At 50.6% G+C, this 21,539-nt stretch overlaps 6 protein-coding genes across 11 annotated transcripts; 4 read left to right on the forward strand and 2 right to left on the reverse strand.

Moving 5' to 3' along the window:
* The first annotated feature begins 289 nt into the window (after positions 1 to 289).
* Prosbeta1 (proteasome beta1 subunit) lies at positions 290 to 1,288 on the forward strand. The gene is made up of 3 exons (XM_017164467.3): positions 290 to 447; positions 509 to 983; positions 1,043 to 1,288. Exons 1-3 carry the CDS (start codon positions 403 to 405, stop codon positions 1,192 to 1,194), a joined length of 672 nt encoding a protein of 223 aa, XP_017019956.1. The 5' UTR covers positions 290 to 402; the 3' UTR covers positions 1,195 to 1,288.
* On the reverse strand, positions 1,274 to 6,898 carry LOC108073009 (uncharacterized). 2 transcript variants are annotated; one of them, XM_017164466.3, is made up of 4 exons: positions 6,762 to 6,898; positions 3,009 to 3,124; positions 2,464 to 2,937; positions 1,274 to 2,405 (listed from the first exon to the last, which is right to left on the reverse strand). In XM_017164466.3, exons 2-4 carry the CDS (start codon positions 3,084 to 3,086, stop codon positions 1,533 to 1,535), a joined length of 1,425 nt encoding a protein of 474 aa, XP_017019955.1. In that variant the 5' UTR covers positions 3,087 to 3,124; positions 6,762 to 6,898; the 3' UTR covers positions 1,274 to 1,532. The 2 variants fall into 2 exon arrangements, with proteins under 2 accessions (XP_017019955.1, XP_017019954.1); XM_017164465.3 differs by lacking the exon at positions 6,762 to 6,898 and adding an exon at positions 3,255 to 3,395.
* LOC108073008 (transcription factor grauzone) lies at positions 3,209 to 5,562 on the forward strand. The gene is made up of 5 exons (XM_017164464.3): positions 3,209 to 3,324; positions 3,380 to 3,650; positions 3,722 to 4,734; positions 4,793 to 5,174; positions 5,228 to 5,562. The coding sequence occupies exons 2-5, from the start codon at positions 3,531 to 3,533 to the stop codon at positions 5,513 to 5,515; spliced, it is 1,803 nt and encodes a 600-aa protein (XP_017019953.1). The 5' UTR covers positions 3,209 to 3,324; positions 3,380 to 3,530; the 3' UTR covers positions 5,516 to 5,562.
* Positions 6,899 to 7,430: 532 nt separating the features above from the next.
* Ufc1 (Ubiquitin-fold modifier conjugating enzyme 1) lies at positions 7,431 to 8,212 on the forward strand. The gene is made up of 3 exons (XM_017164447.3): positions 7,431 to 7,647; positions 7,707 to 8,006; positions 8,076 to 8,212. The coding sequence occupies exons 1-3, from the start codon at positions 7,525 to 7,527 to the stop codon at positions 8,145 to 8,147; spliced, it is 495 nt and encodes a 164-aa protein (XP_017019936.1). The 5' UTR covers positions 7,431 to 7,524; the 3' UTR covers positions 8,148 to 8,212.
* Tmem131 (Transmembrane protein 131) lies at positions 8,197 to 13,407 on the reverse strand. Its single transcript, XM_017164446.2, has 3 exons — positions 12,639 to 13,407; positions 8,878 to 12,583; positions 8,197 to 8,816 (listed from the first exon to the last, which is right to left on the reverse strand). The coding sequence occupies exons 1-3, from the start codon at positions 13,215 to 13,217 to the stop codon at positions 8,359 to 8,361; spliced, it is 4,743 nt and encodes a 1,580-aa protein (XP_017019935.1). The 5' UTR covers positions 13,218 to 13,407; the 3' UTR covers positions 8,197 to 8,358.
* A 271-nt stretch (positions 13,408 to 13,678) lies between these two features.
* On the forward strand, positions 13,679 to 21,342 carry ATPCL (ATP-citrate synthase). Of its 5 annotated transcripts, none has more exons than XM_017164416.3 (9): positions 13,679 to 13,809; positions 15,070 to 15,235; positions 16,870 to 17,055; positions 17,112 to 17,838; positions 17,897 to 18,214; positions 18,742 to 18,943; positions 19,132 to 20,365; positions 20,429 to 20,769; positions 20,832 to 21,342. In XM_017164416.3, the coding sequence occupies exons 2-9, from the start codon at positions 15,077 to 15,079 to the stop codon at positions 20,998 to 21,000; spliced, it is 3,336 nt and encodes a 1,111-aa protein (XP_017019905.1). In that variant the 5' UTR covers positions 13,679 to 13,809; positions 15,070 to 15,076; the 3' UTR covers positions 21,001 to 21,342. The 5 variants fall into 5 exon arrangements, with proteins under 5 accessions (XP_017019905.1, XP_017019908.1, XP_017019909.1 ...); XM_017164419.3 differs by having other exon boundaries at positions 18,790 to 18,943; XM_017164420.3 differs by having other exon boundaries at positions 18,793 to 18,943.
* Positions 21,343 to 21,539: the final 197 nt, after the last annotated feature.

The following is a 21,539-nucleotide window of genomic DNA, read 5'->3' on the forward strand; positions in this document are numbered from 1 at the left end:
GAGGTGCCCATAGAAAAATCGATGTTTTTTCCGACTATCGATTTACATTTTAAGTAATGACGTAAGATATTTATTTTTATTTATTTTGTTTGCCCTTGCAGGGTATTATAATTTTGACAAGAAATAATAAACTTTAAAGGATTAAAAGGATATAAACCGACGATCCGATAAAGTTACGATCAATTTAAATTTCTGCCCTTACGTTCTCGATCATCTTCACGTTGTTTGATTACGTTCCTATCAGATCCAAGTTCCCCACCTTTTTAAATCAATATCGGTATATCGATATTATCATCGATGTCTCGAACATCTCTATTGCTACAATCGTCTAAAACAAGCCAGTCATTCGGAGCGGCTTTTTCTTAAAATACAAAGTTGAATTTTACCAATAAAAACCAGAGAATGGATCCAAGCTTCGACTTTACCGACACTCCCGTCAGCACCGGCGTAAGTATGCCCCCACCGCGCCCATCATCCTTGCATTGAGGCTGTATTTCTACGTTTCCAGACCACCATCATGGCGGTGGAGTTCGACGGAGGAGTCGTTATTGGAGCAGATTCCCGGACCAGCTCCGGGGCCTATGTGGCCAACCGAGTCACCGACAAGCTGACCCGCATCACGGACAAGATATACTGCTGCCGCAGTGGCTCCGCCGCCGACACCCAGGCCATTGCCGATATCGTGGCCTATTCGCTGAACTACCATGAGAACCAGACCAACAAGGAGGCACTGGTCTTCGAGGCAGCCTCCGAGTTCCGCAACTTCTGCTACAACTATCGCGATTCCCTGCTCGCCGGCATCATTGTGGCTGGATGGGATGCACAGGCCGGTGGCCAGGTGTACAGCATTCCCTTGGGTGGCATGCTGACGCGCGAGGCCTGCACGATTGGTGGCTCTGGATCTAGCTTCATCTACGGATTCGTGCGCGAGCACTATCGTCCCAATATGCCGAAAGAGGAGTGTGTGACGTTTGTCAAGAAGGGTGAGTGTGCACTTTCTGGAAACTCCACTATGAGCAGGGTTAACCCGTATCTCTCACAGCTGTCCAGCACGCCATCTACCATGATGGCAGCTCCGGCGGAGTGGTGCGCATTGGCATCATTACCAAGGATGGCATCGAGCGCCGCCTGTTCTACAACACTGAATCCGGCGCCTCCGAGGTCTCGAGCACACCCAGCTTTATCACGGCATAGATAATGGATTTTCCACCAATTAAGGCTTAAGATCGAACCGAGACTGAGTTGCAAACTCGCCTTATGGTAATAAACTTGGTTTTTGTAATATGGATACTTGATTATTTTGTATTTTGGCTCTTGAGGCAGTACAAAAGTTAAGTCTCTACGGGCTAAATGGTAATAAATAGTCGAAAACCTAATCCTAAAGGCATAGTCATACAAATCGTCCTGCTCCCGGACACTGGTTCTGGCTCACAACCCTGATAACTACTGCGGCGACTCAAAGGCAGAGCCCCTCTATCACATGACAATCAATACCGAATTCCTCCTTCACTTAAACCCTAATCCCGACCAGTTTACGAGTTGAGCTTGGTCACTTCCTCGGCGGCGTCTACGGTGGTGTCCATCGACTTGGAGGTGGTGCGTCGTTGCCTACGGTGGCGGAAGAAGATTTCCGGTGTCCAAACAATCACCACCAGTAGAAGAACAGCTCCCTGGGCGTACAGACACTTGACGGAGGAGTCCGCATAGTCACGCACCCATCCCAGCAGCTGGCCAACTGTTATCACGATCACACCCTTGGACATCATGTTCAGACCCAATCCGCCGGCCAGCTTGTCGGGACGACAGTGCGCCGATACTGTCAGATTGTTGTTCAGCACGGTGGCCGACTTCATCACGCCCATTAGTATGGACATGGAGATGATGGTGGCCAGGTTCTGGTTTTCGGCCAGCACACAGCGGGCCACAAAGAGACCAGCGGTGCCCAGGAGGAACACCACGCGGTACGGTATCCTCAGGTGGTCTGTGATGACGGGCAACAGCAGGCGGCAGATAATATCGGCTCCCGCCATTGCGGACAAACAGAAGGCAACCAACTGGCTATTAAGTCCCGCCGTATGCTCCAGAAAGTCGGGGAAGATCATCGTGAAGTTAACGGTGGCCGTGTAGACCAGGGCCATGCCCACAATGATGCTCCAGAATGCCAGATCCTTGAGTAGCTCCAGGTCCATTGCCTGCACCAGGCGCTGGCCCATCCGGCCGCACAGTGTATCCGTATTCTTTGGTGGCAGCTCCTCGCCCTTGCCTTGGCTAGATGGCACAATCACTACTTGCAGGGGACTGGATTGAGCTTTCTCAGCATCCGGCTCGGCCATGAGACGCATGTGGCGACGGTTATTGTGCTTGGCCGGCGGATTCAGAGGCTTCAAGAATGCGGCACCAAAGAGCTGAGTAGGAAAATTAACATTAGATGACTTCTTAGGTGGGTAATCCTTTAAAACTCACCCCGGTTAGAGACAAACCAGACATGGCCAGGACGGCGTAGCGAAAACCATGATTCTCCAGAAGGTATCGCACCAGGTGAGGTATAAGTACCTGGCCAAGTCCTGCCCCAGCCAGGGACACCCCCACCGCTCTTCCTCGCTTGCTGCTAAAGTACGAGTTGATGGCCATAAATGTGGAGGGCGAGATCAGGCCCAAGCCGAAGCCCACGAAGAAGCTGTAGCCGACAATAAAGTGCCAGCTTTCGGTGGCGAAGGCGCAAAGAGCCAAGCCCAGGGAGACCAGCACGCAGCCGGTGGCGGCCACATTGCGCGGCTTGAAGCTCTTGATGGCCGGACCGATGAACAGACCCGAAAAGTTCAGAGCTAGGCTGTTCAGATTGGTGATCAGGGCCGTCGTAAAGGTATCCTCGTGCATCAGGCGCAGCTTGCTCACAAAGAGCTGTCCAAATACGAACAAAATGGACTGGTTTGTCATCTGCAAGCGGGAGTTTAAGCAAATCCTTTAGTACTTGGAGTTTTAATAGAAAAACTTCGGTTAAAACTTACATTAATCAAGGCCACGGCGGCCACCACGACCCAGCCGTAGCCGCCATCAGGAACCACACGATTCGTTTGCACCTCCATGTCAGTGCTCTCCGAAGCGGTCAACAAGATTAGACTGGCTGTAAATAGGCAAGAAGAGTGGGAAAGATAAGTTAGGGATTGTTAAAACGACATCTTTTGTTTATGGCGTCTAGCGTCTAGGTGTGGAAACGTGCGTCCCCCCGATAAGCCAGACAACAACGCACTTACTCGTCTGTGGAGAGGCGAATGGCTGGTTTCGGAGGTTTCCCCAATTTGCGTGGCCATTTCGTAAACACAAGTATTAACAAATTAAGCCGAATTAAAGACTAAATTAAAATAAATTAATCCCAAAGGTCTGCTAGTGATGACATCAATCAGCTGCTCGGCGGATCCGCGGTCCATCGATAACTGCTAGTGACGACACCGGTCAGCTGTGCCACGGATCGCATTTAGTTGGAAAATAAAACGCATTTCTGGCGCACTTTTACGCATTTACCATTAAAAATGCCGTGTTTTTTGTGCACTAAACATGTGGATGACAACGTGGGCAACATTGAGTTTCCTTCCGAGGAGGCTGACTCTATGGGCCTGCAGCCCATCATCGAAAAACATTTCTGGCTGCGGGTAAACATTACAAGAATTCTTTTTGCGCCTGGTTCGAAATTCCAATTAACTTGGATTCCCCCGACTTGTAGATCCATGACTCAGGCAGCGGCTACGTGTGCGGCGACTGCTGGGAGCAATTGCTGATCTTTCACAGCTTCTACCTCAGCGTGGAGCAGGCCCACATGGCGCTGGAGCAGACGACGCATGTGACGTTGCCTTCTCTGCCCACAGAAGTGGTGTCGGCGATCCTCGGTGGAGGGGAGGATGTGGTGAAGAACGAGGAAGGAGACAGCGTGGCGGCTGGCGTTAAGCGCCGACGAGGACGTCCCCGTAAAACGGAGCCAAAGGATGTCAGCGAGGAGCTCAAGACCGTGTTGGAGCAGATCAACCTGAATGAGATCAAAATTGAGTATCCTGAGGCGGATCTGACTATAGCCGATGTCCTGGAAGACCAGGAGGAGCACGACTACATGCCCAGCGACTGCGGCAGTGAGGACGAGGCTGGCGAAGACATGGAGGAGGAGGATGAGGAGGAGGAAGAAAAGCCAAAGCCGAAGCCGCCTAAGGTCCAGCACAAGGCTCGCGGTCGTCCCAGAGGACGTGGCCGCGGCCGCGGCCGCGGACGGGGACGGGGAAAAGTAAGCCTGCCTGAACGGCCAAAGCGAACCGGGGTGCCGAATATGGCAAAGTCGAAGGAGTTCAACGCGTACATTCGGGAGCACTATAAGGTCCACTGCCCAGTCTGCAGTTTGCCCATGGAGGGCTTTTCGGAGATGTTAGTGCATGTGCGACGCGAGCACAAGCAGCGTGGCTACTCCACATGCTGCAACCGCAAGTTCTGGAAGCGGGGCGTCCTGGTCGATCATCTGCGCCGCCACCAGGATCCGGAACTCTTCAAGTGCGACATCTGTCATCGCGTAATGGGCCAGCGTCGGAGTCTGGAGCTGCACATGCGGATGCACGAGATCAAGGCAAACGGGCGCCGCTACCAGTGCGAGCATTGCTCCAAAAGCTTTTACAGTGCGGTGGTGTGCGAGCGCCACAAGCTGACGCACATTCCCCGGGATCAGTGGCTCGTCAAGTGCACACACTGCGAGAAGACGTGAGTCCCACACACTGAAGTTACCCTTCGCTTATGCTTAATCCTTGTCTTTGCCTAGTTTTCCCACTCAGTATACGATGAAGCAGCACGTGAAGTTGGTCCACTTGAATTTATATGCCAAGATCTGCGATGTCTGCGGTAAATCCATCCGCGGCAGGGAGGCTTTGGTCCGCCATATGGAGGAGCACACGGGCGCACCACAGGCAGCCATCAGCTGTCATCTGTGTGACTCAAAGCTGACCACCAAATATGGCCTGGCCCGGCATATAAAGATGATGCACACCGCCGAGAATCTCCAGCCGATGCAATGCGAGCATTGCCTCAAGATCTCGCCCAGCCTGCAGGCGCATCAGCACCACTTGAAGTACACCCACAACACGGCTCGCACTCACCAGTGCCCGATGTGCGAGAAGGCCTTCAAGCGACCCAACGAGCTGAAGGTGAAATATTTGTTTTCTCTCTAAAAAGATTTTCCTAATGATGACATTTCCAGGAGCACATGACCACCCATACCGGGGAAGTGCTGTACACCTGTCCCCACTGTCCGCAGACCTTCAACTCCAATGCCAATATGCATGCCCACCGAAAGAAGGTTCATCGCAAGGAATGGGAGGAGAATCGTCATAAGCGGGTTTACCAGCCGCGGAAAGCGGACACGATCATTGCTGTAAGCGTGCGCAAGACGACGGAGGCACGACTCGTTGGGGAGGCAAAGGCTGCTACAGAGATAGCAGCACCACCTCCGCCACCAGCAGCCGTAAGCTCTGGAGCCGAGTGCTAGCCCTTGGTGACCCTTTGACCTAATAAAAACCAAAATAAGACACTGTGGATGTTGTTGTAACAACTTATTAATTGAAAAACCCTGCTTCGATTGGATCGACCGGCCATAACCGGTTTGCCCGACTGCAGGCCGATCGTCGCGAACTGGTATAACGGACATCGGAGCCGGCGTTATCAGCGATTAAGGTCGAATCTGGTAATTTATAAACGCATATAGCACATGGTTCAGCTTTGGTAATCTTATTTTGACGACGATCAAGCCGCGTTTCCAGGCTCCGGGGCAGACGAGAAAACCGGTTCGAGGCGGCTTGGGAAGTGGATTGGATCCTTATCAGCGGATTGGCATTATCATGCTCGGTTCAAAGGTACCATTCAGCGGCGAATGTTTGTACAATTTTCTAGTCTTCTGCGGAATGCTAAATCTATGCCATAGAAATGACGAGACAAAATCTCCAGATGCCTTGTTGTTCTTTAGAAAACCATCTTATTTACCAATGGAATATTTTTGCGAACCACACATGTTGTCGTCGTGATCTTTGGCCTTTTTGGGGACCTCCCCTAAGTACTCCTTATACGTTCAAGTGGTTCCCAGGCCTACTTATTATATTATTTGATTGCCTTATAGGGGGTTTTAAATTGTAATCTGACTTCATTTTAATAGCTTTTAACATTAAAGTGAATCCCGGTACCTGTTTTACAATGCCAATAAGAACATCCGTTCTTATCGGGTTTTCTTTTATGATTAAAAAAGTCTTGAATAATATGGAGAAAGGCATTTCCGATACTAAAGAAACCTATAGTACGGGTTACTGTGCGATTTTCTTGCTCAGCTTAAAAACTATTGATTTATGTAAATCTTTACCAATCTTCTTTGAATACATTTACCCAATTTTAAATTATATGTGTATAAAAACTTCATTTTTGATATCATAATAATTTTAAATTATTTAGGAGGAATATAAATTTGAACATTTCGAATGGTTAATGGTTGCGGGATACTTGCATAATTTATTTCTTTCTCAAGACAACTAATCAAAAATTTAACACATCAAATTTCAGATTTGTATGTCCTAGTTACATATATGCATTTTAGGATTTCATTTATCCTGCATTTTAAATCCTCAGATCTTTCAATCACAAATCTTAATTTATCCCACCCTCTGCGGTAATTTCAACATTTCTTATTTCGCAACATAATGATCTAAATTTAAAGAGATAACAATAACCCGATCCAAATTGACACTTACTTGTTTGTAATTAGGCAACTTAAATATTCACCGAGTCACTGAGCGCCAAATCTGTTTACTTTTCAACGTCTTGTTTGTTTAATTTCACACTATCACTGGAGCTCTCCTAGATTTGATGCTTATCGCGCGACGAGCAAATATTGTTTGAGCAGAATGCCAGACCTCTCCGCCTTATATTCTTTATTGGAACCTGAAAACAGTGAGATATTTCCTGATTATATGAAGCGAAAAAAACTCATAATTTCGCAACTAGATTTTGCCGCCAGAGAATCGATGACTATCGATTGCAGGTTTAATTTAGTTGCGTTAAAAGTGTTTTTTATATATTTCTGTTTAATTTGCAGAAGTTAATTGATAAATTCTTAAGCTTTTGCAGATAATATAATAAAAACCGTTATTTCAAAAACGAAAACGGCGAGTGGCAACTCTAGACTTGTTATTTCAATCAAGCCTGATGGCAGCTCTGCATATGCAGGGGCGTGGAGAGCAAAAAAAAGGGATTACGCTGATAAGACATTTTTTTTTTGTACTATTTTTTTTATATCCGTTTCTAAGACCAATATCACATCTAATTTAATTACTTTGCCAAATGAAGCTTTTCGCATCCAACCCCCTAGCAATTCTCCTGCCTACGCCCCTGTCTACACCCGCCTCAGCTCAGCTGTTGCATTTGTCTCTTTTTCGCCCACCACCAAACGTGTGAACGTGTCAACATTTTGTTTTCCTCTGGGTTTTCCTTGTTTTTGACCAGCATCAGGACACAATGGTGGACGACAGCACCCGGAAAACGCTGAGCAGCATTCCACTGCTTCAAATTCGCGCTGGACCACGCGAGAAGGACGTGTGGGTACAGCGACTGAAGGAGGAGTATCAGGCGCTGATCAAGGTGACTAGACCAAATTAGTAATCTCGATTGGAGTCCCACTAAGACTTGCCATCCTTCAGTATGTGGAGAACAACAAGCAGTCTGGCAGCGACTGGTTCCGCCTGGAGTCCAACAAGGAGGGCACCAAGTGGTTCGGCAAGTGTTGGTACATGCACAACCTGCTCAAGTACGAGTTCGATGTGGAGTTCGACATTCCAGTGACATACCCAACGACAGCGCCAGAAATTGCTCTGCCAGAGCTCGATGGCAAGACGGCGAAGATGTATCGCGGCGGAAAGATCTGCCTCACGGATCACTTCAAGCCCCTGTGGGCGCGCAATGTGCCAAAGTTCGGCATTGCCCATGCCATGGCTTTAGGTGTAAGTGGTTTTTTGAGAGGCTTTACCCATAGTTTTCTCTTTATTAAAGCATCTCCTCTGTCTTTGCAGCTCGCTCCCTGGCTGGCTGTGGAGGTGCCGGACCTCATCGAGAAGGGCATCATCACGTACAAGGAAAAGTAGTTAGTTAATGTAGATGGAATCACCGCTGGCAACAAAATAATGAACAAAGTTTGATAAGAAAGTCATTATCTTTGCATTTATTAGTCAAAAGTCAAATTGGAAAAGATCTTGCTGCGTTCCTGCCTCGTCGCGTATCCTAGTATCCTAGGTGAATCTAAGTGGTAAGAATTTCATTTGGTTTGATCAGTGAGCTTGCTCCTCGTCCTCCCTGTTAGTTCATGTGGTTGTTGCTGTTGTTGCGCTGCGAGGACTGGCGCCAGGTGTCCGACCAAATTGAGCTGGGCGAAGTAAAGGGATCGTACTGTGTGGGCAGGCTGCTCTCGCCCGGAACTGATGCCTCAGTTCTGTTGCTACCCGCTACCCCCGGTTCTTGTGCAAGATTGTGCGCTGTTCCCAGCATCTGACGTGGAGCCAAATTCTGCTCCAGACCTGGCGGCGGACGCATGACCCCTAGGGTATTGGTGGCAACATCCGGCCAGGAGGAGAAGCCCAGGGGCGACCAGTGGTTGGCCCAGTTATTCGTCTCCAAATTCGCCAGCAGTTGCTGCTGTTGCTGTTGCCTTTGCTGCAACTCCAGCTGCTGGGCCTGCTGGAGGAGCAGTTGCTGCTGCATAATCAACTCGCTGCGCTGCCACTGTTGTCGTTCCCGTTCCTGCTGCTCGTAAATAGCTGGAAGAAGTAAACCAGGATTAGGATATAGACATGTCATATATTTTTGATGGTGCCTTACCATCTCCTGTGGGAAGATCTACGTCCCCATTGGCAAACAGCGAGTTGCTAGCCGTGGCTGAGAGGGGTTCCCATAATGACGTTACCGCCGGCGGCGTGGAGTTCTTTCGGCTGTCTCCTATTGGCCCGAGATCACTCGAAGACAAAGCCTGACTCCAGTCTAAGCCATTGCTGGTGGCTGCATATTCTTTCTTTTGCAAAACCTCGCTAAAGGAGACCTTACTGCTTGTCTCCCAAGGCGAGGATATGCACTTGATGGCATCTGGCGAAGCTGGGGGCGAGGTGCTGTTCGTCATCGACTGGCCAAAGTTAAGCTTCTGGCGTTGTTTCCGCTCTGGTTTCCTGGCTCCCACTCCAGTCCCAGCGGAGCCGTTCACCGCCTTCTGTTCCTTGCGGCGCTCCCTCTCCCGCTCCCTGCCAGGGGTTTTGCCCATTTTTTTGGTCGACCCGTTCTGCTCCTTGAGCACCACTCGCTGTTCTGGAACCTTGTTGTTGTTGGGCCTTGGGGAGATGTTCTCCTGCTGCGGAGGACTAGATTTCACCAGGGGCTTCTCGTACATCTCTACAATTGGTGGCGTCGAGGGTTCCGGCTTTGGTTTCGATGGCACAGGTGACACTATAGACGTAGGCTTCATCTTCTTCTGTGGTCGCACTGAAATTGGAGCGGCAGCTGTTTGGGGCGATGGTGTCGAGGACTTCTTTATAGGTTTTACCTCCGTTTGGTTAGAGGAAGAAGTAGAAGTCGGAGGTGTCACAGGGTTACCCGCCGCTGGCTTTGGCTTGGATTTCTGCAGATGCTTGCTTAGGACATTCATGTCCATGCTCCAGGGTGTCCACGATGACTTGGCTTTTCGCGGAGGAGCTGTCGTGGCCAGAACACTCCGCTTGCGCAGTTCTTTAAGCTGACCATTCTTGGCCTTCTGCTGCTGCTGCACTGCCTCTGCCTTGGCCGCTGCCTCCTCCGCCTGCATCTTCACAATATTCCGCAGATTAAAGGTAGGCTGCAGGGGTCCCTTATTCCTGGCGGCATCGTAGGCATTCTGCTGCGCCATTATGGCTTTCGCATCAAAGACAGCGGCCACCAGGACTAGACCAAAGCTGGCTAAGAGTACCACGAGGGCAGCATTCTTCAGTGATGACTCCCATCCCGGTCTAACCAGGACAGAGGCGCACAGCTCCACACTTTCCGACGGCATTTGGGCCAGCAGCTGGTAGCTGATGTCGTAGCTGAGGTTCGTGAGGAGCGTCAGGGAGCGTTTGACACGCGAGGAAGTAAAGTCCGTGCTAAAGGAGATCTCCACCTTGCGCGTCTCATTCTCACCTAACTCGAAGCCTTCGCAGTCCATCACCCTGAAGCCAAAGTCCTCGCAGGGCAGGGAGCCAATGAGAAAGCCCTCGATCCTCATCGGGATAACACCAGAGTTGCGGGCCGTAAAACTCCGACTGGCCACCACAGCTCCATTACCAGACTGACAGCCTTGGAACTGATCGGTGGAAAGCTCAAAGAGCAGAGGAGACGCAGATCCTGGACGACGATTGCCGAAACGGAACTGTGACTGCACGGCTCGAGCCTGCAGCCAGACGGCCTCGTAGAGAGTGAGATTGCTCCGCACGTGCAACAGGGTGCAGTACTTCTCCGGCTGCTGGGCACTGAAGGTGATGGGTATATTAAGGCTGGCTCCGCCGGGCAGCAGAATGGGATTCCCAGCGTCTGGCAGCGAAAAGACCTTCTTGTCCGTAAGATAGCAACTCGTGGAGCTAACGTCAATGACTTCGTGCGGTAGGGATAACTGCGTCCGACGGGCAAACATAGGATCCGACAGATAATAGTCCAGTAGCAGCGGATGCTGCGAGGGATTTGTCAGCGTAATCCACTGGCGCTGCACCTGGCCCACCTCGATGGCCGGCGTGGGCGGTATCGGCTGGAACTGCACTAGCTTCGGCCACTCGATATTTATGGCAAAGTCCAGCTCCAAGGGAGGTAACTCCTCGCTGTGCAGGGTTAGCGACATGGCTGCCAGTTGGCGTCGCAGTTGCCGGAAGAGCTCCGTGCGCTGGCGCAGCTCCACTCCATCATAGATGAGATTATTGTTGACAAGGCAATTGCTGGCATCGGATAAAAATATTTCGTCTTCCTTCGTGGACTCCTTGATGTAGCATTGATTCCTACACATGGCCGCCGGCTCGAAGTATATGCGTCCCACCTTGGTCAGCGTCTGCGGAGCAATCGTAGTGCCCTTGGCATTGAAATCCTTGAAGCGCAGACCCAGAGGTCGGGCAAAGGATATGCTTTTCACATGCACCGCCTGCGTGAAGCTGGAACGGATGCTGAGCACTGCAGAGCACATCTTGCCGGGAAAACAGTTCTTGAAATCAAGCTGCTCCTGCTCGATCTCCAGCTGTCCCACTGAGGCCTCAAACTTAACGCGCACGCGGATCAGCTCGTAGGGCGTCCACACCTTAAGGGTGCCATAGGTAACCTCAGCCTCGTACGTCTGAATGGCCACCTTGAAGACAGCGCTATCGCCAGGACGCAACTCGGTGCAGAGGTGCCAAGGGCTGCTCTCGTTTTGAACGCGTTCCCGATCTTCCCGCCTCCGACAGCCCAGGAAGGTGCTCTGCGAGTAGACGGTCTTTGGATGCTTGAAAAACCAGTTGGTGATCTTTACGGGAACAGGATTGTCATTGTGCAGGAGAACGAAACCATCGCGAGACATCTCGGCGAATGGCACTGTGCCCAGATCCAGGTCCAGGCTGTAAGCATCCTCCTTGTGCACGTCCTGGTCAAGCTTGAGCTTGAATGGCTGCGTCGATACATGCAGGCGTCCACTGCATGAGACCAGGGGCAGCTCAAAGATCGTGACATTCGTTTCGATTCGCAGGAAGGACTCGAACGGCACATCTTCGTTGAGCAAATTCAGTCGCAGCAGTTCCACGGCCTCGCCGGGCTGCAGCACTATCCTGGGATCGCCCAGTAGGGTTACCTCCAAGAGGGATTCGTCCACTGGTGCACTGAGACTGACGTTGAACAGGATGAGCGGCTGGGCAAAGTTGTTGCTTACTATCAGCGAACGTTTCCTCTCCAGCGGTGGTGCAGTCTCACCGTCTTCCAGTGAGCTTGACACAAACTTGGTGATATTCCCATCGTAGGAGAGTCCGCCGTGGAAGATCTCCGCACGTACCAGCACCGTGAAGGCCGGATCCGTGTCCGTATCTGAACTGGATTGGTTACTGCTATTGATCACCAGTAGATCGTTTATGGACTCGCTGCCCTCGAACAGCCGGGGATCCAGCACGATGCTCGTGTTGTTGGCATCAAACGAGAGGCCCGGAATCTTGCGCAGATAGCTACCAAAGAGTCGGTGACTCTGATCCTTGCGAACATCCAGCTTAAACTGCAGCGCTTCAGGAGAATTCAAGGTGGCCAGACGACCAAAGTCTGCCAGCGGATTCCGGGCATACGCCGAATGTCGCGGCAGAATCTCAAACTCTACAGGTATGACCAGGACGTTCTCCTGGCCCATGTCCAGCTCCTGCTCAGCGATCTTGATGCGTATGTAGGCGCTGTGGTTGCCGGCGGTGCGGCCGTGAAATGAGATCCGTATAACCGGTTTAAGTGTGTGCGGGGGAATCTCCCACAGATTCTGCGGACCCTCTGATCCCCCGCTGGGCAGCTCCAACTGGAACTCGCCCCCGCTGCTGTATATCTGGAAAGTGAAAAGCCGATTAGAAGTCATCCCACATGACCTTACGTCCACCTACCTCCAATATCTGCAGCGGCCGCTCGTGAGGATTGTACATATGAATCTCCGGCGTGAGCGTCGCATTCATGGGCGCCTTAATCCCCACCAGCGGCTTGAGGCGGTAAGGGCATTCACTGCCCTCGCCCTGCACCGCCAGCTCGGCCTGGCCGAACGAGGTGTGGATGAGCAGATCCGCGGCAATGGCGCCCAGTTGCCGCGGCAAGAATACCACATTGAAGGTGGTATTGCCCTGGGGCGGCACCTCCCTGGTGCCCAGGAAGCTGCTGTAGAACGCTGGGCTTGGCCCCGCCACGGCGTTCATCTGGAGCGTTCGGTTAGCGTGCTGATTGAACAGCGTTACCGTCTGGGAACGCGCCTGGCCCACGGACCACGTTCCAAAGTCTAGGCGAGACGGCACGAGCCGAAGGTCGCGCAGCAGTTCACCCAAGTCGTGGGCCGACGGCTCCTGCATTCCCATGAAGCTCTCTTGCAGCACCTTTTCGCCACTGGCCTCCAAGGTGAGCAAGAGGACCAGGATAAGCAGGAATGGCTCGGCGAATAGCCGCGGGAGCGGCTTCAGCAGAGCCTGTGTGGCCATGGTGTCTGTGTGTGTGTGTGAGTGTATTTGAGGCGGTGGCGCTGGTGTGGCGGGCCCGCTTCCTGTCCAGCTCAAATTCTCTTGGGGTTTCCTTTGACGCAGTGCTTTATTTATATTATCCAATATCGTTCGCTGACCAAAACTGATTATCGCTTAGTTCCCCTCGCGTATTTCCCTCTCGTTCTACCGCGGGCTGTCAACTTGCTAAAAAGTAGAGTAAACTAGAGATGGGAGTGGTAGTCGATAGTCTGGCAGAGCTGTTCCTTTATTTGTTTTACAGGGATTTTCAAGGATTTTCTAAAGGATTTTTGGCATGCTCCTATGGCTGTACACAAAACTCAAGCTGCTTAATATTCCGCAAGCAAAGAACGGATAAAAAACACGATTTTTCCTAATCTGGCAACTCCAAACTGTAACCAAGTTGCGTTTCCCGCCAGACTCAGTGTGACCAAAAGCGCATTCCGCCACACTTTGCCTTTTGAAGATTGAAAGAGGCGGTCACTCAGATATAGAAAACGAAAAAACCAAAAGAAAGTTGCAGTTAGTTTACGTGTTTTAATTAATCAGTGGACGTGAAGCTGTTATAATTAAAGTGAGTCCTCCGGCTAACTTGATAATCCCTCCCTACTCTGTCCGAGAAGCGTGCAACTCCACAGGTGTCAAGGGCAGGGGAAAACATGACCAGTAGAGACTTGGCACAGATCGGTCGGCTTGCTATGCACAAACACTCACGCATACCAACACACACAAGGCACAATCTTGCAGAAATATTTATGAATAATTTTTTTTTTATTGCAAATCTCCCAGCGATTTGCCTCGCCCCCTTCTGCGATAAATCACGCCCCATGGTTGTTTAGATTGCCAAATATTTGACCTGCGAAAGGTGATGCAACTACCGTATTGATTTTGCCCACTTTCTCCGCTTACAACACATTCGCCCAGTGCCAGTTTCCAGTTTTCGGTTTAGTTTTAGTTTCACCGATTTCCATACCTCTGCTTCCTTCACCTTCCGCTTTCAGCGGCAGCGTGAACTTCGTGTCCAGATGTAAATGAGCCCCGTACTGGGGCTGGGCGTGTGTGTGTGGTGTACTTGCAAAGTCATCAGCCCCCTTCCATGTGTGCCTTTCAAATTAGATTCCAAGCCAAACGCTAGGCTCTGGTGACGATTTCCGAGCACTCTTTTTTGCTGCGTATTTGGGAGAAAGTTCAATGCATAACAGGCCCTCAGGTGGAGATCGAACGCAACAGCTATTTAGCTTGACCCGTTGCACTTCTGCTGGTGATGGTGATGACAACCGGTTCCACTCAATGGTCCAGTGCCACAGCTAACGGTGCCTGTTGTTGTCTCCAGGCACACACACTCAAGGCAGAGAGCGAGAGCGGCGGGCCAGCTGCCGAAATTCTAAAGAGCCGAAGCCGAAGCAGAAGCAGTGACGAAATCGGACTCGGAACGCCGCCACCGCCGCCGCACGCCTGTTGCTTGTTGCTTGGCTCCCTTTCATGGCTGGTGCTGGCGCTCATTCGATTTCAGTTTAGCCCCAGACTCGACGCCGTGCAGGTTGACTAACTGCCAGGCTCCCCAAAACACCTCGAAACACCCAAAGCAACACACAATCGCTCGCTCGCTCGCCCGACGCACACATATAGCCCGACGCCAGCGAACTCGAAACCTATTGCACCTGCACACAATAGCGCGCGCTCCCTAATCAATTCTAAGTAAATAAATCAAAGTTTGAAAGTACAGACAAAGTCAAGCCACGGTACGCGCGCAAATAGCCTCTAAACGCCTTTGAATAGATCGCTTTACTTGACTATATAAATACCTATAAAACCTCTGGTTAATCTCTTGCAGCTCCAGAATGTCGGCGAAAGCAATTACGGAGGCCTCCGGCAAGGACATCCTGAACCGTCACCTCAACACCCACGGCGCCGGCGCAGCCACCTGCCGTTTTGCCACAGTGAACGCAACAACAGATTGGTCCAAGCTCAGCGTTGACCAGCCCTGGCTGCTGACCACGGTGAGTGCCAGTTAAAAATAGCCCGGAACAGGGAGCTTGCTGATTGCGAATCAGCCGATCAGGAACAACAATTAGGCCAGCAGCGACAACAAAACTCTCCCCGAGGTTGTCATTGAACTTGACCTCGCCGACTGCGGCTCTGCGCAGAGCTTCTACCAGCACGCTGGTAATGGGTGACTAAGCGTTGACTCTGCCTGATAAGCACGATTTGGGCGCCACTCGAACGAGTGATTTGCTAGAAGCTGCGTAGACAGACGGGCGGGAAGCGGAGAAAGGGAACCCAGCAAGTACCAACTCACCCGATGGCGCGCTCTCTCTGGTTTATCGGCCTGTTATGATAGCCTGATTTGGTGCCCATTCCCAGCTGTAGGTCGCGTGGCATGGCGTGGTCTAGGTTTGATTGGTTATCCGCCAGCGGATCAGCCTCACCTCATTTGCGGGCGAGCACGATAAGCGTGCGTGGAGACTGGGATTCTCGATCACGCACCTATCTCCGATTGACCTTCCCATCGATCGTGGAAACTTTGGCAGTGGCTGGGAACTTATCTGGAGGTGGGGTTTTGTTTATTGGGGTCGAGCACCTATACGAGGAAGCTCAACAACTCAACACAACTATTTAAAGTCTTATCTGGCAGGTAGAATCGCAATCGTGGAAATGCTAGTAATGCTTATCTTCAAGTTGTTTGTTGACTTTAGAGGCAGCGTCCTCATTTGTTGCAATTAGTTATCTATATTTTGGTAGAGCAAAAATCTTATCATAGTTTTTCTATAGAATAAACAGATGGAAATTTATTGGTGAGAACTGCTGTTGTGGAAATCCTAGTTCCCTCAAATCTAATCTTGGGGTTTTGGGGGTGAATCCCTCTTGAGTTATCTGAAAATAAAAGTAATATTTCTGGTTAAAAAAGCCCAGGAATTAGTAATCCTTCTGGACAAAATCTAATCTTTAGTATGGGGCTTAATTATTTTAGGAGAATCCCAAGTATTTGTCTTAAATGTGTAACTCCATTTGCGGGAGGAACCCCTAAAGGTGATAAAGGTGTTTACTTGAGTAGGTAAACACACACTTTTCCTCAAGATTAGAATGGGTGTTCTCAATGGAAGCGAAATAATACACCAACAAAACAATAAACAAGACAGAGGTCGTTCTTCGGGACTTTTGGAAGCAAATAATTATTATAAATAAATACTAAATCCTTTTGATATAAAGCAATCTATAATTAACAGTTTATTAGAACTAAAAACCCCACATCCTATACCAAATATATACACCTACAAAGTTGTGGATCACCTGACGACTCGGCTGACATTTGGTACTCAGTTTCGAGCTTGCTTAATTTACACTCGTACGATCTTCTAATAAGCATCTCGGATGTGTGCTTTTGTGCGCCGGGCACAAGTACACAAGTTCGGGTACAAGTACGAGCATTATTGTCATTGCCAATGACGCGGGACTTGGGCCGAGCTGGAACGACCCCTGGTGTTATCGACTGATCTGACCGCTAGAACCGGCTTTTCGCTGAGCTCAGTGCCTCTCAGGAGGCACAAGTTCAACGATTTGTCGCTTATTTCATTATATGTAAGCTCATAAAAACACATTTAATTAGCATCTCGCCCTCTTGCCTTTATTGCAGCCGCTGGTGGTCAAGCCGGATCAACTGATTAAGCGCCGTGGAAAGCTAGGATTGATTGGCGTCAAAAAGAACTTTGAGCAGGTGAAGCAGTGGATTGGTGAGCGTTTAAACAAGGACCAGAAGATTGGAAATGCCGTGGGCAAGCTACGCAACTTTATCATTGAGCCCTTTGTGCCGCACACGGATGTGAGTTCGAGAGCTTTTCATCTAGAATTTCCTTTTTAAAATTGATTTTTTTTAAGGCCGAGGAGATGTATGTGTGCATCTACTCGAATCGCGCCGCGGACACCATACTGTTTTATCACCAGGGCGGCGTGGATATTGGCGATGTGGATGCCAAGGCCGTAAAACTTGATGTGCCTGTGAACTCCACACTGTCGCTGGCCGACGTGAAAAGCAAGCTTTTGAAAGAGGTCAAGGATGCTGGCACCAAGGAACGCATTGCAAAGTTCATTAGCGCTCTGTACACTACATTTGTGGACCTGTACTTTACGTATCTGGAGATCAATCCCCTGGTCGTGACGGCCGACAACCTGTACATTCTGGATTTGGCGGCCAAGCTGGACTCGACCGCCGATTTCATTTGCCGTCCCAAGTGGGGTGAGATCGACTATCCACCTCCATTCGGCCGTGATGCCTATCCCGAGGAGGCCTACATTGCCGATCTGGATGCCAAGAGCGGTGCTTCCTTAAAGCTAACGATTCTCAATCGTAATGGACGCATCTGGACGATGGTTGCAGGAGGCGGAGCTAGTGTCATCTACTCCGATACCATCTGTGACTTGGGTGGCGCCTCGGAGCTGGCCAACTATGGAGAGTATAGTGGTGCCCCATCGGAGCAGCAGACGTACGAGTATGCCAAGACGATCCTCAACCTGATGACCTCATCGCCGAAGCATCCCGATGGCAAGGTGCTGATCACCGGTGGAGGCATTGCCAATTTTACTAATGTGGCGGCGACCTTCCAAGGTGAGTGTTTGGTCTTATCTTATCTCATCCATCGATCTAAATGTCATTCGCTTTGCAGGCATCATCACCGCCCTGCGCGAGTTCCAGCCAAAACTGGCGGAGCACAACGTATCGATCTTTGTGCGCCGTGCCGGACCCAACTACCAGGAGGGTCTCCGGCGGATGCGTGACTTTGGCAGCACCCTGGGCATTCCGCTGCATGTCTTTGGACCCGAAACGCACATGACCGCCATTTGTGGTATGGCTTTGGGCAAGCGGCCCATTCCCCAGGCAGCCAGCGTGGAGTTCTCCACGGCCAACTTCTTGCTGCCCGGCGGACAGCAGGCGCAGGCGGATCTCAAGGCGGCCAGTGAGGCTGGCGAGGTTCTGGGCTCTGGTAAGTGTGGATATTGGACTGGCATGGATTGTGACGTAGTTTGGGTAGTTTGTGTACGCCTAACGACCCCCCCTGGGATATCACTAATCCATTTTGGCGGGTGGCATATGTAGACCGACCGATCGTCTGCACTTATATCTGATCTCTCTCTGTATTTTCTCTTTCTCTCTGTATTTTGTATGTTTGCATTGATCGCCCTCGACAACAACCAACGACAACAAAAATTGTCGCCACTCACCAAAAAAAAATCCACATAAACCAAATTGATAAAAAAAAAAAAACAACAAAATATATTTGAAATATCGCCGATCTGCAACCGATCCCTCATAACCCCCGTGTTCGTTCGCTTGCTCGTTCGTTCGTTCGTGTAATGTGTGTGTTTTTGTGTATCGTACTTGGCTTGTCAATCTTCTACACGTCCTGATCTCGCTCTTTGCTCCTCCTCCATCATCATCTAATCGATGCCCCCCGACATCGATCTCGTCTCTTGATCTCGACTCGTTCGTTCCATTCGTTCGTTGGGATAGCCCTGAGCCCGACAGCAGCTAAACCGATTAAACTACCACCTATCTCAGCAGATGAGGGCGACAATAGCGCCAGCGTTGGCGGTGCCCATCGCAATGGATCGAGTCTGAACCGAAAGTTCTTCTCAAACACCACCAAGGCGATTGTGTGGGGCATGCAGCAGCGGGCGGTGCAATCGATGCTTGACTTTGACTTTATTTGCAGGTGAGTGGGAAGTGATAACAGAAAATATCGATTTATCAAGGATCAACTATATTTCGATCATTTATCGTTGCGATAAACTTACCTTTAGATCGATTTTCAGTGAATTGAATCCATTTATCGAGAGTCAATATATACAATTCAATAATTTATCGTTGCTTTCTTCCTTTCTTTTTTTTCCCCACCACCAGACGCGATGAGCCCTCTGTGGTGGCCATGGTCTATCCCTTCACCGGCGACCACAAGCAAAAGTACTACTGGGGTCACAAGGAGATTCTGATTCCAGTTTACAAGAAAATGTCCGATGCCATTCACAAGCACAAGGAGGTCGATGTCATGGTCAATTTCGCATCCATGCGCAGCGCCTACGAGTCCACCCTGGAGGTGCTCGAGTTCCCCCAAATCCGCACCGTGGCCATCATTGCCGAGGGCATTCCCGAGAATATGACCCGGAAGCTGATTATCGAGGCGGACAAGAAGGGTGTGGCCATTATTGGACCCGCCACGGTGGGTGGCGTTAAGCCTGGTTGCTTCAAGATTGGCAACACCGGCGGCATGCTGGACAACATTCTACACTCGAAACTGTACCGTCCTGGCAGTGTGGCCTATGTCTCTCGCTCCGGCGGCATGTCCAACGAGCTCAACAACATCATCTCGAAGGCCACCGATGGCGTGATCGAGGGCATCGCCATTGGCGGTGATCGCTACCCGGGCTCCACCTTCATGGATCACATTCTGCGCTACCAGGCCGATCCGGAGACCAAACTGATCGTCCTCCTGGGCGAAGTGGGTGGCACCGAGGAGTATGATGTGTGCGCAGCCCTGAAGGATGGACGCATAACGAAGCCATTGGTGGCCTGGTGCATTGGCACCTGCGCCAGCATGTTTACCTCAGAGGTGCAGTTCGGTCACGCCGGATCCTGCGCCAACTCCGATCGCGAGACGGCGACGGCAAAGAACAAGGGTCTCCGGGAGGCTGGTGCTTACGTGCCCGACTCCTTCGACACGCTGGGTGAGCTCATTCACCACGTGTATGGCGAGCTGGTGAAAACGGGTCGCGTGGTGCCCAAGGAGGAAGTGCCGCCTCCAACAGTGCCCATGGATTACTCGTGGGCTCGTGAGCTGGGCCTGATCCGTAAGCCCGCCTCCTTCATGACCTCCATTTGCGACGAGCGTGGCCAGGAGCTGATCTACGCAGGAATGCCCATCAGCGAGGTGCTGAGCAAGGACGTGGGCATCGGCGGTGTCATCTCGCTGCTGTGGTTCCAGCGTTGCCTTCCCTCCTACGTGTGCAAGTTCTTCGAGATGTGCCTGATGGTCACCGCAGATCACGGCCCAGCTGTCTCGGGAGCTCACAACACCATTGTGTGTGCTCGTGCCGGCAAGGATCTGGTGTCTTCCGTCGTTAGCGGTCTTTTGACAATTGTAAGTGAAGAATCTTTGGTATAACAATGAAGATTTTATGCTAATTCGGGACTCCATTTGCAGGGTGATCGTTTTGGAGGTGCTTTGGACGGATCTGCGCGACAGTTCTCGGAGGCATACGACACCAATCTGCATCCCATGGAGTTTGTGAACAAAATGCGCAAGGAGGGCAAGCTTATTCTGGGCATTGGCCACCGCGTGAAGTCCATCAATAATCCCGATGTGCGTGTGAAGATCATCAAGGAGTTTGTGCTGGAGAATTTCCCGGCCTGTCCGCTCCTCAAATACGCCCTCGAGGTGGAGAAGATTACCACCAACAAGAAGCCGAATCTGATTCTCAATGTGGACGGCGTGATAGCCACCGCATTTGTGGATATGCTGCGCAACAGCGGCTCCTTCACCAGGTGAGCTAATGAACATGGGTTCTGATGATGGCCTGATAATCCAAAATTCTCTTGACTTTCAGTGAGGAGGCACAGGAGTATATCAATGTCGGCGCCATCAATTCTCTGTTTGTGCTGGGCCGCAGCATAGGATTCATTGGCCATTACATGGACCAGAAGCGTCTTAAGCAGGGTCTGTACCGCCACCCGTGGGACGACATCTCCTACGTCATTCCCGAGCAGTACAACTAAGCAGCGGCGGCGGCGACGGCGACAAGCATATAAATATTATTCGGAAGTTGTTGTAGTTAAGCACAGATGTACGATGTTAGGCATGGAGGCACCCAGTCCCGGTCCACCTCCCATCCCCTTCCCCCATCACTTAACCTGCATTTAAAGTTGTTAAGTTACCATCATAACTCGGAGCCCGTTAGGGGTTTTGGGATCCAAATCTAGTGAAGTGCTCCGAGGAGAGGGCACAAAACATAACCCAGCATGACTCTTTATTTGATACTTTTTATACTTTAGTTGGATGCTCTCTCTCTCACACACAATTGTCTGGACAACAAGTGAATAAATTGTTGCAAAAGCTTAGTTTTTATGTTGATCACCCTTCTTGTTTTTCCATTATTTATTCCCACGCTCCCTTTTGGCCGGCCTATCGAAGCGGATCTTGGACACAGCACTAGTTCCTGCTGCACTGAAGCACAAATTGATTTAGAAAACAATTACAAGCACACGCACAGAGTCTCTAAATGAGTTTTTTATTTAAAAATATGCCGGTTTTTGAG

Source organism: Drosophila kikkawai, chromosome 2R (genome assembly GCF_030179895.1).
Source record: "Drosophila kikkawai strain 14028-0561.14 chromosome 2R, DkikHiC1v2, whole genome shotgun sequence".
Classification (NCBI taxonomy): domain Eukaryota; kingdom Metazoa; phylum Arthropoda; class Insecta; order Diptera; family Drosophilidae; genus Drosophila; species Drosophila kikkawai.